Source organism: Scyliorhinus torazame, chromosome 12 (genome assembly GCF_047496885.1).
Source record: "Scyliorhinus torazame isolate Kashiwa2021f chromosome 12, sScyTor2.1, whole genome shotgun sequence".
Taxonomy (NCBI): domain Eukaryota; kingdom Metazoa; phylum Chordata; class Chondrichthyes; order Carcharhiniformes; family Scyliorhinidae; genus Scyliorhinus; species Scyliorhinus torazame.
In genome coordinates, this window is record NC_092718.1 from 4,762,216 (window position 1) to 4,777,267 (window position 15,052).

General features: G+C 52.5%; 1 protein-coding gene across 3 annotated transcripts in view; it reads right to left on the reverse strand.

The window, feature by feature from the left end:
- The window catches only part of LOC140387351 (integrator complex subunit 14-like), a 36,881-nt gene extending 24,167 nt beyond the window's left edge, over positions 1 to 12,714 (reverse strand). For 2 of the 3 annotated variants that reach the window (XM_072470305.1, XM_072470302.1), the window contains exons 1-5: positions 12,394 to 12,515; positions 11,000 to 11,264; positions 8,546 to 8,653; positions 6,319 to 6,474; positions 5,554 to 5,672 (exon numbers count right to left, since the gene is read on the reverse strand). In XM_072470305.1, coding sequence (XP_072326406.1) covers positions 5,554 to 5,672; positions 6,319 to 6,474; positions 8,546 to 8,653; positions 11,000 to 11,221 — 605 coding nt within the window. In that variant the 5' untranslated portion in view covers positions 11,222 to 11,264; positions 12,394 to 12,515. Of the gene's footprint in view, positions 1 to 5,553; positions 5,673 to 6,318; positions 6,475 to 8,545; positions 8,654 to 10,999; positions 11,265 to 12,393; positions 12,516 to 12,609 lie in introns of those variants that run through there. The other variant, XM_072470303.1, reaches the window with a different exon arrangement.
- Between the last annotated feature and the right edge of the window lie 2,338 nt (positions 12,715 to 15,052).

Here is a 15,052-nt window from a genome sequence, read left to right on the forward strand (position 1 = left end):
AGACGAAGGGTGCGTCGATTGCGGCGCAGAATGGAGCCATCCGGTAGACGAACCAGGAACGAGCGGGGGGCCACCTGCCGAAGGACAACAGCGGTTGCAGACCAGCCACCATCTGGAAGGTGGATGCGGACGTTGTCATCTGGAGCCAGAGCAGGGAGATCAGCTGCATGGGAGTCATGAGCCGCCTTGTGCTGTGCACGAGCCAGCTGCATCCGGCGAAGGACCGGAACGTGGTCGAGGTCTGGGGCGTGGATGGATGGCACCGTCGTCCTCAGGGTACGACCCATGAGCAACTGGGCTGGCGACAGGCCAGTGGATAGTGGGGCAGAGCGATAGGCCAGCAAGGCAAGGTAGAAATCGGACCCAGCATCGGCAGCCTTGCAGAGGAGCCATTTGACTATATGGACTCCCTTCTCCGCTTTGCCGTTGGATTGGGGGTACAGGAGACTGGATGTCACATGGGCAAAATGTACCACCTGGCAAAGTTGGAACATTCCTGGCTTGCGAAGCAGGGGCCATTGTCCGACAAAACCGTGAGTGGGATGGCGTGTCGAGCAAAGGTGTCCTTACAGGCACGGATGACTGCAGACGACGTGATGTCGTGCATCCGTATCACCTCCGGGTAATTTGAAAAGTAGTCCACGATCAGGACATAGTCTCTACCCAGCGTGTGGAACAGGTCGATGCCCACCTTGGTCCAAGGTGATGTGACCAACTCATGGGGCTGCAGGGTCTCACGTGGTTGGGCCGGCTGGAAGCGCTGACAAGTGGGGCAGTTGAGCACTGTGTTGGCTATGTCGTCATTGATGCCGGGCCAGTACACTGCCAATCGGGCCCGTCGGCAGCACTTTTCCACGCCAAGGTGGCCCTCGTGTAGCTGTTCCAGGACGAGCTGGCGCATGCTATGCGGGATGACAATGCGGTCCAGTTTCAGAAGAACCCCTTCTACTACCGCCAGATCATCTCTGACATTATAGAACTGAGGGCATTGGCCCTTGAGCCACCCGTCCGTTAGGTGGCGCATGACACGCTGTAGCAAGGGGTCAGCCGCCGTCTCGCGGCGAATTTGGACGAGGCGTTCATCCGTGGCCGGTAGATTGGAGGCCACGAAGGCCACATGGGCGTCAACCTGGCAGACGAATCCCGCTGGGTCACACGGGGTGTTGACTGCCCTGGAGAGAGCGTCGGCAATGATGAGTTCTTTGCCTGGGGTGTATACCAGCTGGAAGCTGTATCGCCGGAGCTTGAGCAGAATACGCTGGAGGCGAGGCGTCATGTCGTTCAAGTCTTTCTGTATTATATCGACCAGCGGGCGATGGTCGGTCTCGACGGTGAATTGAGGAAGTCCGTACACATAATCGTGAAACTTAACCACATCGGTCAGAAGGCCCAGGCGCTCCTTTTCTATCTGCACGTAGCGCTGCTCCGTGGGGGTCATGGCGCGTGACGCATATGCAACGGGGGCCCATGATGAGGGCTCATCGTGTTGCAGGAGCACTGCCCCAATGCCGGATTGGCTGGCATCGGTAGAATTTTTGGTCTCTTTTGCTGGATCAAAGAAAGTTAAGACCGGGGCCGTGGTGAGTTTGGTTCTGAGTTCTCTCCATTCGCCCTCGTGGGCAGGGAGCCATTGGAAGTCTGTCGTCTTCCTGACCAGGTGCCTGAGAGCCGTGGTATGAGAGGCGAGGTTAGGGATGAACTTCCCTAAAAAGTTGACCATGCCCAGAAATCGGAGGGCCACCTTCTTGACCTCTGGCGTTTTCATGGCAGTGATAGCAGCCACCGTGTCCGCATCTGGCCGCACACCCAACTGGGAGATGTGGTCCCCGAGGAACTTGAGTTCCGTCTGACCAAAAGAGCATTTGGCCCTGTTGAGGCGGATGCCCTGCTCACGTATACATTTGAATACGCGTTGGAGGCGACTGACATGCTCCTGCGGGGTGGTGGACCATAGACGCGAACACCTTCAATGCCTTCCATCATTTGTTCCATAATTCTATGGAACACTTCTGAAGCAGATATGATCCCAAACGGCATCCTGTTGTAACAATATCTGCCAAAGGGGGTATTAAATGCACACAGTTTCCTGCTGGATTTGTCGAGCTGGATTTGCCAGAATCCTTTTGAGGCGTCGAGTTTGGTGAAGAGCTTGGCGCAAGCCATCTCGCATGCGATCTCTTCGCGCTTGGGAATTGGATAATGCTCCCTCATGATACTGCGATTTAGATCCTTGGGATCAATGCAAATTCTCAATTCGCCGGAAGGCTTTTTTACACATACCATGGAACTGACCCAGTCGGTTGGTTCCGTAACTCTGGAGATCACTCCTTGGTCCTGCAGCTGCTGCTTGAGGGGTGCTGGGACACTGCGAGGTGCGTGCACCACAGGCGTGGCATTCTGTTTCAATAAGATCTTGTAGGTATATGGGAGCGTGGCCATGCCTTCGAAGACACCGTGGTGCTGGTTGATGATGGCGTCGAGTTGCGCCCTGAAGTCGGTGTCCTGAAAGGCAGACGTGTCATCAGGAAAGAGAGACTGAACACTCTGAACTAGGTTCAACAGCTTGCATGCCTGCACGCCAAGCAGGGAGGCTTTCGAGGAGCCCACGATTTCTAAAGAAAAGATGGCTTTGCGTGACCTGTGCGTCACTTCAAGTTGGCACGAGCCGCTGGCATCAATGGCATTGCCATTGTAATCCAATAGCTGGCAGGCTGATGGGAGGATGGCTGGTTTGACACAAAGGCTTTGGAAGTCAGGCCGCGCAATGAGATTGGCGGAGGCACCAGTGTCCAGGCGGAATCGTATTTGGGACCAGTTGACCGTCAGGGTGGCACACCACTCATCGTCTGGATCGATGCTGTATACCGACAGCGGCTGGTGTCTTTGCTTCGGGAGCACCCTGTTTTTTGTCACGATACCGACTCGAAAAGGTGTTTTCGGGTCCTCGGTGTCACTGCTGTGTGGGAGGTCCGCATTGGACTCGGTGACCGTGGGATGAATTGCCCGGACATTCCTGCGAGGCTGGCTGAAGCGATACGAATTGGCAGGCTGAGCTGCTCGGCATAAGGCAGCATAGTGGCCAAGTCTGCCACATCTTAGGCATCGTCGAGATTTGGCGTTTTAAATGGGCGGAGCCACAGTGGCCGCACTTCGTAGCGTCAGCACGTTCGCTGCACCACCGCGCATGCGCGGCCGCTCTTGGTGCGCGACTGCGCATTACGTTCTTCAAAGTCGCCGTCCCCTCTTTTGGTGTGCACAAGCGCGGGAGTCCCCGAAAAACGCGCAAAACGGCCGCCCTCATCCAGGCTGAGGCCCTGGAGTTGCTCAATTGCTTGGACCCGTTCCGCCTCGTGGGGACCTTGCCGCGCCGTTTCAGCCGCTTGGATGTGGGAATACCGACTCGTGGCGTTTTTGTGTAGGACACAGGTCTCAATGGCGGTCGCTAGGGTGAGCTGCTTTACTTTGAGGAGCTGCTGTCATAGAGGATCCGACTGAACACCGAAAACGATCTGGTCGCGTGTCATGGAGTCGGAGGTGGGCCCGTAGCTGCGAGACTGTGCAAGGATGCGGAGGTGGGTGAGAAAGGATTGGAAAGATTCATCCTTACCCTGCAAACGCTGCTGGAACACGTAGCCCTCAAAACTTTCATTCACCTCTACGCTGCAGTGTGTCAAACTTGAGGAGGACCGTCTTGAACTTTGTTTTATCTTCATCATCCGCAAAGGTGAGAGAATTGAAAATGTGGATGGCATGGCCGTGGAGAGGAGGAGAGCGATCTTCCTGGTATTCAAGGCGTCCTCCCTGTCTGTGGCTTCAAGGTAGAGCTGGAAGCGCTGTTTGAATACCTTCCAGTTGGCCCCTCGGTTGCCGCGATGCGGAGCGGCGGCGGCGGGCTGATGTTGTCCATCGCAGGATGACGGAATGCTGGTGGAAGGCAGATCACTTGCAGGTAGGTCTAAGAAGTGCTAATATCCCTCAACTCCTGGTATCATGTTGTGTTGGGCGCTCTGGATCCGTGGAAGACATACAGGTCATCAACACTTGAAATAGTGCAACACTATTTTATTGAGCCATTAACAGTTTAACATACTCTCACTGTGGGTTAACACGATACGAGCTTTAACTAAAGACCTTTGCCTTGTCCTAACCAGTCGATGCACTCAGCACATGGTGAATGTCTGTGTTACAGGCTGTGAGCTCTGTGCTCCGAGCTGGCTGCTACTCGAATGAGCGGGAACTCTGATGTCCCCTGTCTTTATAGTGCGTGTGCTCTCACTGGTGATTGGCTGCGGTGTTGTGTGTGTTGATTGGTCCCACTGTGTGTCCATCAGTGTGTATGTCTGCACCATGATATACTGGTGTATATTATGAGGGGCAGGGGGGGGTTGAGGGGCAGGGGGGGTTGAGGGGCGGGGGGGTTGAGGGGCGGGGGGGGGGCCGAGGGGCGGGGGGGGGGCCGAGGGGCGGGGGGGGGGGCCGAGGGGCGGGGGGGGGCCGAGGGGCGGGGGCCGAGGGGCGGGGGGGGGGGCCGAGGGGCGGGGGGGGGCCGAGGGGCGGGGGCCGAGCGGCGGGGGGGGGGGCCGAGGGGCGGGGGGGGGGGCCGAGGGGCGGGGGGGGGGCCGAGGGGCGGGGGGGGGGCCGAGGGGCGGGCCGAGGGGCGGGGGGGCCGAGGGCGGGGGGGGCCGAGGGGCGGGAGGCCGAGGGGCGGGAGGGGCGGGGGGCCGAGGGGCGGGAGGGGCGGGGGGCCGAGGGCCCGAGGGGCGGGGGGCCAAGGGGCGGGGGGGCCGAGGGGCGGGGGGGGGGGGGCGAGGGGCGGGGGGCGGGGGGGGGGGCGAGGGGCGGGGGGGGGGGGGCGAGGGGCGGGGGGCGGGGGGGGGGGGCGAGGGGCGGGGGGGGCCGAGGGGCGGGGGGGCCGAGGGGCGGGGGGGGGCCGAGGGGCGGGGGGCCGAGGGTCGGGGGGCCGAGGGTCGGGGGGCTGAGGGCCGAGGGGCGGGGGGGGGCCGAGGCCGAGGGGGCCGAGGGCCGAGGGGCGGGGGGGCCGAGGGGCGGGGGGGGGCCGAGGGGGGGGGGGGGGGGGGGGCCGAGGGGCGGCGAGGGGCGGGGGGGGGGGCCGAGGGGCGGGGCCGAGGGGCGGGGGGGGGGGCGCGGGGGGGGGGGCCGAGGGGCGGGGGGGGGCCGAGGGGCGAGGGGCAGGAGGGCGAGGGGCAGGAGGGCGAGGGGCAGGAGGGCGAGGGGCAGGAGGGCGAGGGGCAGGGGGGCGAGGGGCAGGGGGGCGAGGGGCAGGGGGGCGAGGGGCAGGGGGGCGAGGGGCAGGGGGGCGAGGGGCAGGGGGGCGAGGGTCAGGGGGGCGTGGGGCAGGGGGGCGAGGGGCAGGGGGCAGGGCAAACACCATTCTGCTGTGTATTCCAAGCATGATACTTTGTTATTTTGAGCTGGAATGTATCACAGACTGTGGCTCATGCAAATCTCCACATGAACATAACCCCCTTAAAGTGATGATACAGACATCGTGGCAAATAAGCAATCTGTGTCACATTCACAGCAATGACATACCCAAACATGGACTGCACATTTTTCAGACAGAGCGGACCATCAATAGTGAAGATCTGTCCTTCGCCATTATTTAAATCTATCAGACGTTCCAGAATGTCCAGTGTGTCCGTGGTCTGCAGCTGGAAAAAATTAACTTGAATCAGCAGACCATCAGTCTGTAAAACACCAACTGGCTCTCACACAGCTTTCCACTTGTTACAGCCACAAATTACACTGTGCCTCACTCCTCACACTCTCCATCCCTCTCACTCCTCACACTCTCCATCCCTCTCACTCCTCACACTCTCCATCCCTCTCACTCCTCACACTCTCCATCCCTCTCACTCCTCACACTCTCCATCCCTCTCACTCCTCACACTCTCCATCCCTCTCACTCCTTACACTCTCCATCCCTCTCACTCCTCACACTCTCCATCCCTCTCACTCCTCACACTCTCCATCCCTCTCACTCCTCACACTCTCCATCCCTCTCACTCCAGCCTCACTGTTGGAGTTACGTGTATGCGCACAGCCAAGATAGATGTTTTGATCCAATTATCACTGGTGGAGCATAATCTCCTCCCTCTGGTATCAGTTACCATTACAATCAGATGAATTTCGGACAGTACCAAGTTAATTTTCTAATAAATAGTTATATTAACGCACACACAGAATGCAAGGACAGAAGAACATTGGGATAAACCAGCCAGTGCAGAGAGCAGCCAGTATTCTGGGGGATTTGCTACTGAAAGCAAAGGTCCAATTTTCTTGGGAGATGTGTCGTACCTCTTCTAAGTTAGCGATGCACATAACATACAACTTTGATGGAAAAGAGAAGGGAAGTGGGAACTTTGACTCCTCGGAGCGCTGACTGAGGACAGAGAGGGAATGTCGCAGTGATCCTCGGCCTATTCCCAAACTCCCATCCGTTACAAGGATCACCTGAAAAAGAGAAAACGTTTCAATTCTAGCCAATGCCATTGTGTGAATGTGCTGCAACAAGCGGTTGGGGCAGCACATGGCGAATGAATTCAGTTCTCATTGTAACATTCGCTCACTTTGAAGATAATCCATATTTTTACAGCCAGGACCGAAATGTTCATCAACCACCTTATCCACAGGCTCAGAACCAGGAGCCCGAGGAACCCTGATCTCGTCACGAGGAGCTGAACAGATGGGAACCTGAGCTGCACTTTCATGCCAGGAATTTGTATTTATTTATTTTTTTAAATTATTTTTATTCAGGTTTTTATCAAAACAAAATTGTTACATAACCATTAACAACATTTAACAAAACAAGGTGAATGTTAACATTATTTAAAAAAAGTAAGTGAACATTCCCCCCCCCCCTGACCTTTACTGCTCTCCTAGAAAGTCGAGGAACGGCTGCCGCCTCCGTGAGAACCCGCCATGGACCCTCTCAAGTCAAACTTTATTTTCTCGAGAATGAGAAACCCAGCCATGTCACCAACCCAGGTCTCCACACTCGGGGGGTTCGAGTCCCTCCACATTAAAAGGATCCGTCTCCGGGCTACCAGGGAGGCAAAGGCCAAAACCTTGGCCTCTTTCGTTTCCTGCACTCCCGGGTCGTCTGACACACCAAAGATCGCAACCTCTGGACTCGGCACCACCCGCGTGTTTAGGATCTTGGACATTGCCTTAGCGAATCCCTGCCAGAATCCTTTGAGAGCCGGACATGCCCAGAACATATGGACATGGTTCCCTGGGCTTCCCGCACATCTATCCTCAACCCCAAAGAACTTGCTTATTCTCGCTGCCGTCATGTGTGCCCGATGGACCACCTTAAACTGAATTAAGTTAAACCTGGCACATGATGAGGCGGAATTAACCCTGTTTAGGACATCAGCCCACAGGCCTGCATCCAGCTCCCCGCCTAGCTCCTCCTCCCACTTGCCCTTAAGTTCCACCACTGGGACTTCTTCCGCCTCCTGTAGTTCATGGTAGATGTCCGACACCTTCCCTTACCCAGGTGCCGGGGACCATCCTGTCCTGTATCCTACGTGGGGGTAGCAACGGAAATGCCACCACCTGTTCTTTTAGAAAGGCACGTACCTGAAGGTATCTGAAGGCATTTCCAGGGGGCAGATTAAATTTCTCCTCCAGATCATCTCTGACATTATAGAACCCTACTTGACCCTAAAGTCTCCATAGTGGGGTTTGAACCAACATCCTCTGGTTCAGAAGCGAGAAAGCCGCTTTCACCTTGGGGGTCCAGTGAATTCTCTGTAAATTCACAGTAATAGCAAGCAGCCAATATTTCAGAGAAAGAGAGAGAGCAACACAACTGCCTCTTTCAGAGTCCATGAGCTTTCTGCTGGGTCCTCTGAAAAATACCCACCTGGCAGGAACCAATCGCTGTCTGTTGCTGGGCAGAATACTGTCCCTGGCCAATCCATTGGCCACCAACCAACGAATCAAACCAAATCCCTCCAATCTCTCAGGTGCCATCAAGTCTGGGTTCTACTGTTCAAAATATAAAACCTGCTATGGCACAATATACTGTTTTGCAACTTTTGAGTTCCTCACTCAATCTGCTCGACATAAAGGTATGTCTCCATTAAAGCTCCATGGACCAAAAACAATAACAAAAAAATAAAAGAAATATGAAATAAAGGAATAAACAGGGAGGGCCCTTACACATCAAAGCAATCAACTGCAAACAAGGATTCACTTGGCAAATTAAACCTTTGACAAAGACACCACTGTTCACAAACGGATGTGTTCCAAATATGGACTTCCCACATATTCAGCACTAATACTATACGTTCTCCAGCTCCCGCTTCATACCTTTGAGGGGGGGGTGGGGAAAGAGACCTTAACCAATCCCAAAATCCATTGACAATGAGAACAGCTAATTTCAAAAATTACACCCAAACAGAACAGCAAAAGACACCCAAACAGAACAGCAAAAGTCAAAACAACACGCCAGAGAAATAGACTCAGGAGATGGGACAGTTGAATCTAAACTCTGAGCTAGCAGATGTCCAGTTACCTGACAGGGGATGCAGACACCCCACTCATCCTGCACAATGTTGCTGATCCCTGAAAGTGCAGATTCCAGGCAGGTCTTGTCATAGTCATCGACAGTGCTCAACGCTTCCTGGGAAAGATGAAATGTAATTGAGTGAAAGCTGCTGTGAGCATCACACTGAAGGCTTCAAACCTCAAAGAACAGCAATAACTTGAACTGCTATAGTGCCGTTTACATAATGAAATATAACAAGGTGTTTCACCAAAGCAGTATAGTAATTGGACAGCGAAACACAGGAGATATTAGGGCAGATTAACCTTGGTCTAAGAAATTGGTTTTACAAAGCACCTTAAAGCTGAATCATAACACAGAAGAAGCCACTCAGCCAGTTGATGCTGTACCACCAGCAGCTAATCTGGTCCCACAGCCCCGCCCCACCCCCCACGCCCCACCCACTCCTACTCTCCCACCCCACCCACTCTTACTCTCCCACCCCACCCACTCTTACTCTCCCACCCCACCCACTCCTACTCTCCCACCCCACCCACTCCTACTCTCCCACCCCACCCACTCCTACTCTCCCACCCCACCCACTCCTACTCTCCCACCCCACCCACTCCTACTCTCCCACCCCACCCACCCCTACTCTCCCACCCCACCCCACCACTCCCATCCCTCCCCCGCCCCACCCACTCTCCCGCCCCAACACTCCCCCGCCCCACCCACTCTCCCGCCCCACCCACTCTCCCGCCCCACCCACTCTCCCGCCCTACCCACTCTCCCGCCCTACCCACCCCTGCAATTTTTCTTCTTTTCAGCTGCTTCCCCAATTCCCTTCTGAAAGCCACGATTGAATCTGCCTCGACCACTCACAGACAGTGCATTCCGGATCCTAACCACTCGCTGTGTGAATCCATCTCCACCACACTCACAGACAGTGCATTCCGGATCCTAACCACTCGCTGTGTGAATCTGCCTCCACCACACTCACAGACAGAACATTCCAGATCCTAACCACTCGCTGTGTTAATCTATCTCCACCACACTCACAGACAGTACATTCCAGATCCTAACCACTCGCTGTGTGAATCTGCCTCCACCACACTCTCAGACAGTACATTCCAGATCCTAACCACTCGCTGTGTGAATCTGTCTCCACCACACTCACAGACAGAACATTCCAGACCCTAACCACTCGCTGTGTGAATCTGTCTCCACCACACTCACATACAGAACATTCCAGATCCTAACAATTCACTGTGTGAATGTGCCCCCACCACACTCTCGAATAGAACATTCCAGATCCTAACCACTCCTGTGTGAATCTGATTGCCATGGCAGGGTTATGTGGTGTCGTGGTCACTGTTCTGAAGGCTGGGGAGTTTGCTGCAAACAATGGTTTGTTTGAGGTTGCGCGGTTGTTTGAAGGCAAGTAGTGGGGGTGTGGGGATGACCTTGGCAAGATGTTCATCTTCACCGATGACGTGTTGAAGGCTGCGAAGATGATGTCGTAGTTTCAACGCAGAATCGCCGAGCAGAAACTTGTAGCCAAGTTCCGCACACATTAATACGGCCTCAGCCGGGACCTTGGATTCATGTCGCATTACATTCACCCCCGACCATCTGGCCTGGGCTTGCGAAATCCTACCAACTGTCCTGGCTTGAGACAATTCACACCTCTTTAACCTGGGATTACCCCTCTCTCTGGATCTGTAAAGACTTAATTACCTGCAAATGCTCGCATTCAAAGTATTGTCTGCATCTTTGAATCTGTCTATATATATGTTTCTGGAACATACCTCTTCATTCACCTGAGGAAGGAGCAGTGCTCCGAAAGCTAGTGATTTGAAATAAACCTGTTGGACTTTAACCTGGTGTTGTAAGACTTCTTACTGTGCTCACCCCGGTCCAACGCTGGCATCTCCACATCATTATAAATATACAGATGGAATAGTGTCACTAACACACAGCAAACCTCCAACTTTCTCTGCTGAAAACACCAATTATTGTAGTTACTGCTTTGAACAACATGTTCTTCAGATGTGGCCATGGCAGTAAATGTCAGTAGGTTATTCAATCATGGGGGTGTGCATGATTCTATCCACGTCTGAGGTTCAGTGACAGGTGATTTCCTGCTCTGGCCACCTGATAGCGGTCAGGAGCAGGAATCCTGGTTAAAATCTAATGACCCAGCGTCAGCCGGACTGAGATAACTAACGTGGCGCAGACCGTGTGGTCTGTACAGTTTAGCAATACTCACGGCAGTTCCTTAATCCACTTCCACGTTCTTACCTTACCAGATAGCACAAATCATTAATACAATTAATACAAATCATTCATCCTGAAATAACTGATTAAAGTTTATCTAAATGTATTTTTGTTAAATCCACTTTTATTATGGCTGTCTGCAATTTTCTAATCATCTTCCTTTTTAAACTTGTCACAAATTGCTGACTGAGAAAGAGGAGTCCCTACCTGCAGAGTGTTGTAGTCCCTGGTGAAGGGCACCATTAGCTCCCAGAGTGAGGAGAAAGCAACGAGACAGGTGAACTCCAGTTTGTAATTGGTTGCCATGTGTTCAAACAGCATGCTGAGCCCATGGGCAGCCAGGTGCTTGCGCTGGTATTCCTCCGTGCCCTCCAGAGAGACAAGGCGCGTCATGGAGAGGGAAACATCTAATAAGACCACAGTCGGCATGGCTGGCGCTCACCTCCACTTCAAACACGAATAAACGGATTTGCTGTAATCAAACAAAGAACATTCTTGTGAAATATACTGCTGTCCGAGGGATCCAAGTGGCAACCAATTCAACCCCAGCACTTGACTCTTGGACCCAGTAGCCAAGTACCAACTGAGCACTGGCCACAAGTCCCATGTCTAAGGTACAAATAATGTGTGCTCACAGTGACACAGACACGGGAATGTAGGAATGAGTCATCCAATTTGCTGCTGTTTCGAATAAAACCTCCATTAAACTTGCTGCCACCACCAAACTCCCAGAGTTAATAATAATCTTTATTAGTGTCACAAGTAGGCTTACATTCACACTGCAATGAAGTTACTGTGAAAATCCCCAAGTCGCCACATTCCGGCACCTGTTCAGGTACACAGAGGGAGAATTCAGAATGTCCAATTCACCTAACAGCACGTCTTTCGGGACTTGTGGGAGGAAACCGGAGCACCCGGAGGAAACCCACGCAGACACGGGGAGAATGTGCAGACTAAACATAGGCAGCATGGTAGCACAAGTAGCTAGCACTGTGGCTTCACAGCGCCAGGGTCCCAGGTTCGATTCCCCGCTGGGTCGCTGCCTGTGCGGAGCCTGCACGTTCTCCCCGTATCTGCGTGGGTTTCCTCCGGGTGCTCCGGTTTCCTCCCACAGTCCAAAGACATGCAGGTTAGGAGGATTGGCCATGATAAATTGCCCTTACTGACCAAAAAGGTTAGATGAGGTTATTGGGTTACGGGGATAGGGTGGAAGTGAGGGCTTAAGTGGGTTGATGCAGACTCGATGGGCCGAATGGCCTCCTTCTGCATTGTATGTTCTATGTTCCACACAGACAGTGACCCAAGCCGGGAATCGAACCCGAGACCCTGGAGCTGTGAAACTGCAGTGCTATCCACTGTGCTACCGTGCTGCTGCCCAAGACGGAAGGTCCATCCCCAAACTTCCCAGTTGAATGATATAATAATCACTTATTGTCACAAGTAGGCTTCAATGAAGTTACTGCGAAAAGCCCCTAGTCACCACATTCCGGCACCTGTTCGGGGAGGCCGATTTGAACCCGCGCTGCTGGCCTTGTCTGCATTACAAGCCAGCTGTTTAGCCCACTGTGCTAAACCAGCCCCATATAATAGTAATAACAAACCTGCTGAGTAACCCCATCAATTCATCAACTAGAATGATGCCGGAGGCTATTCAGCCCATCTTGTTGGTGCTGGTTGTGAAAGGTCCATTTAGACCCAATCCTCCCCCCCCCCCCCCCCCCCGGAGCTCTGCGATGGGGAAGCGGCAGAGGGACAGATGTCGGGTATTGTCCCGCCCCCGACCCCAAACAAAACCCTCCTCCCGCCGCACCACCTACCCCAGCCCCAGGCTGTGCGGCCTACAGCCCGAGGAACCTCAGGCCTCGCCTCCCAGTCCGCCGCCCCCCGCTCCGGTCCTCCCGCTCCGGTCCTCCCAGTCCGCCGCCTCCCGCTCCGGTCCTCCCAGTCCGCCGCCTCCCGCTCCGGTCCTCCCAGTCCGCCGCCTCCCGCTCCGGCCGCTTAAACTCCCCCCAACAAACGTTCCGGAGACACTCCGCTCCCAAAGCCCAGCCTGCGCTCCGGGGCAGCTGACAGACTGGGCAACAGCAACCACTGAGTGATAGATAATAGACCCTGGAAACAACTCAATAACACAGCTATATAATATAACTCAACAATATAACTACATAATACAACTAATAACTATATAAATAACTATATCATATAATTAAATAGTATAACTATAATATAACTGGATAACTTTATAAATAACTAAATAACTATATAAATAACTATATAATATAACTAAATAACTAGAAATATCTATAACATAACTAAATAATAAAACAATATAATATAACTGTAGAACTATATAAATAACTATATAATATAACTAACTATATAATGTAACTAAATAACTAAGTTCGATTCCCGGCTTGGGTCAGTGTCTGTGCGGAGTCTGCACGTTCTCCCTGTGTCTGCGTGGGTTTCCTCCGGGTGCTCCGGTTTCCTCCCACAAATCCCGAAAAACTTACTTGTTAGGTTAATTGGACATTCTAAATTCTTCCTCCGTGAACCTGAACAGGCGCCGGAATGTGGCGACTGGGGGCTTTTCGCAGTAACTTCATTGCACTGTTAATGTAAGCCTACTTGTGACAATAAAGATTATATTATAATCACTACAGTTTCACTTTCTATCAATGTTAATCTCCCGATAAAATCCTCTTCCTACTTCTCTGATAACCGTACTAACCTTTTAAAACTTAGTTATAACACTAACATTATCTATCGTATGTGCAATGGTTTTCATGTCTGGAACGATCTGACTGGACTGTCCGCAGTGCTTTTCACTGTACCTCGGTACACGTGACAATAAATATCAATCAAAGTTACTCTGCATCTCCCACCATGTCTAATTGGCTCTAACTCCATGCCAATGTCAATATTTTCCCCTTTCAGTGACTCTCTTTTGCATTGCAAGTATCTTTTCTCCTGGGTTTCTCCTAATGGATGACTCTTTTTCCTGTTTTTCCCTTATTACCAGGAATTTATTTGTTTTCCTAGTTTCTCTTTCTGATCCTATCAGTTCCGATCACTCCCCCTCTCATTCGTTTCTCTCCTTTTTCCCTGTTCCCAAGCAACTCTTTCAATTTTCTCTGTGCGTCTCTCTCCGACAATTTTGCTTTTCTTCCACCAGCATCATGTCAGTCTCAGATGTCAAAGTAGAATTAGAGTTACAAAGGTATGTGGGAGCTTGACATGGTGAAGCAGTGTTGTAGACATAGAGAGATGGAAGTTAGCCTGTTCCCTTTTGCTGATATAGTTAAAAACTCAACCAGGGAGTGCTTCAAAATCTGCCTGCCCCATTTTAACTATCTTTCACCTTATGATAAGATGTCGAACAACACCAGGTTAAAGTCCAACAGGTGTATTTGGAATCACTAGCTTTTGGAGCGCAGCTCCTTCATCAGAGGGGTACCAATATCCTGGGGTGGGAATTTGCTAATGCTCTTCGGGAGGGTTTAAACTAATTCAGCAGGGGCTTGGCAACCTGAATTGTAGCTCCAGTATACAGGAGGTTGAGAGTAGTGAGGTCATGAGTAACGTTTCAAAGTTGCAGGAGTGTACCGGCAGGCAGGAAGGTGGTTTAAAGTGTGTCTTCTTCAATGCCAGGAGCATCCGGAATAAGGTGGGTGAACTTGCAGCATGGGTTGGTACCTGGGACTTCGATGTTGTGGCCATTTCAGAGACATCGATAGAGCAGGGACAGGAATGGTTGTTGCAGCTGCCGGGGTTTAGATATTTCAGTAAGCTCAGGGTAGGTGGTAAAAGAGGACGAGGGGTGGCATTGTTAGTCAAGGACAGTATTACGGTGGCAGAAAGGACGTTTGATGAGGACTCGTCTACTGAGGTAGTGTGGGCTGAGGTTAGAAACAGGAAAGGAGAGGTCACTGTGTTAGGGGTTTTCTATCGGCCTCCAAAAATTTCCAGAGATGTAGTGGAAAGGATTGCAAAGATGATTCTGGATAGGAGCGAAAGCAACAGGGTAGTTGTTATGGGGGACTTTAACTTTCCAAATATTGACCGGAAACGCTATAGTTCGAGTACTTTAGATGGGTCCGTTTTTGTCCAATGTGTGCAGGAGGGTTTCCTGACACAGTATGTAGATAGACCAACGAGAGGCGAGGCCATATTGGATTTGGTACTGGGTAATGAACCAGGACAGGTGTTAGATTTGGAAGTAGGTGAGCACTTTGGTGATAGTGACTACAATTCGATTAC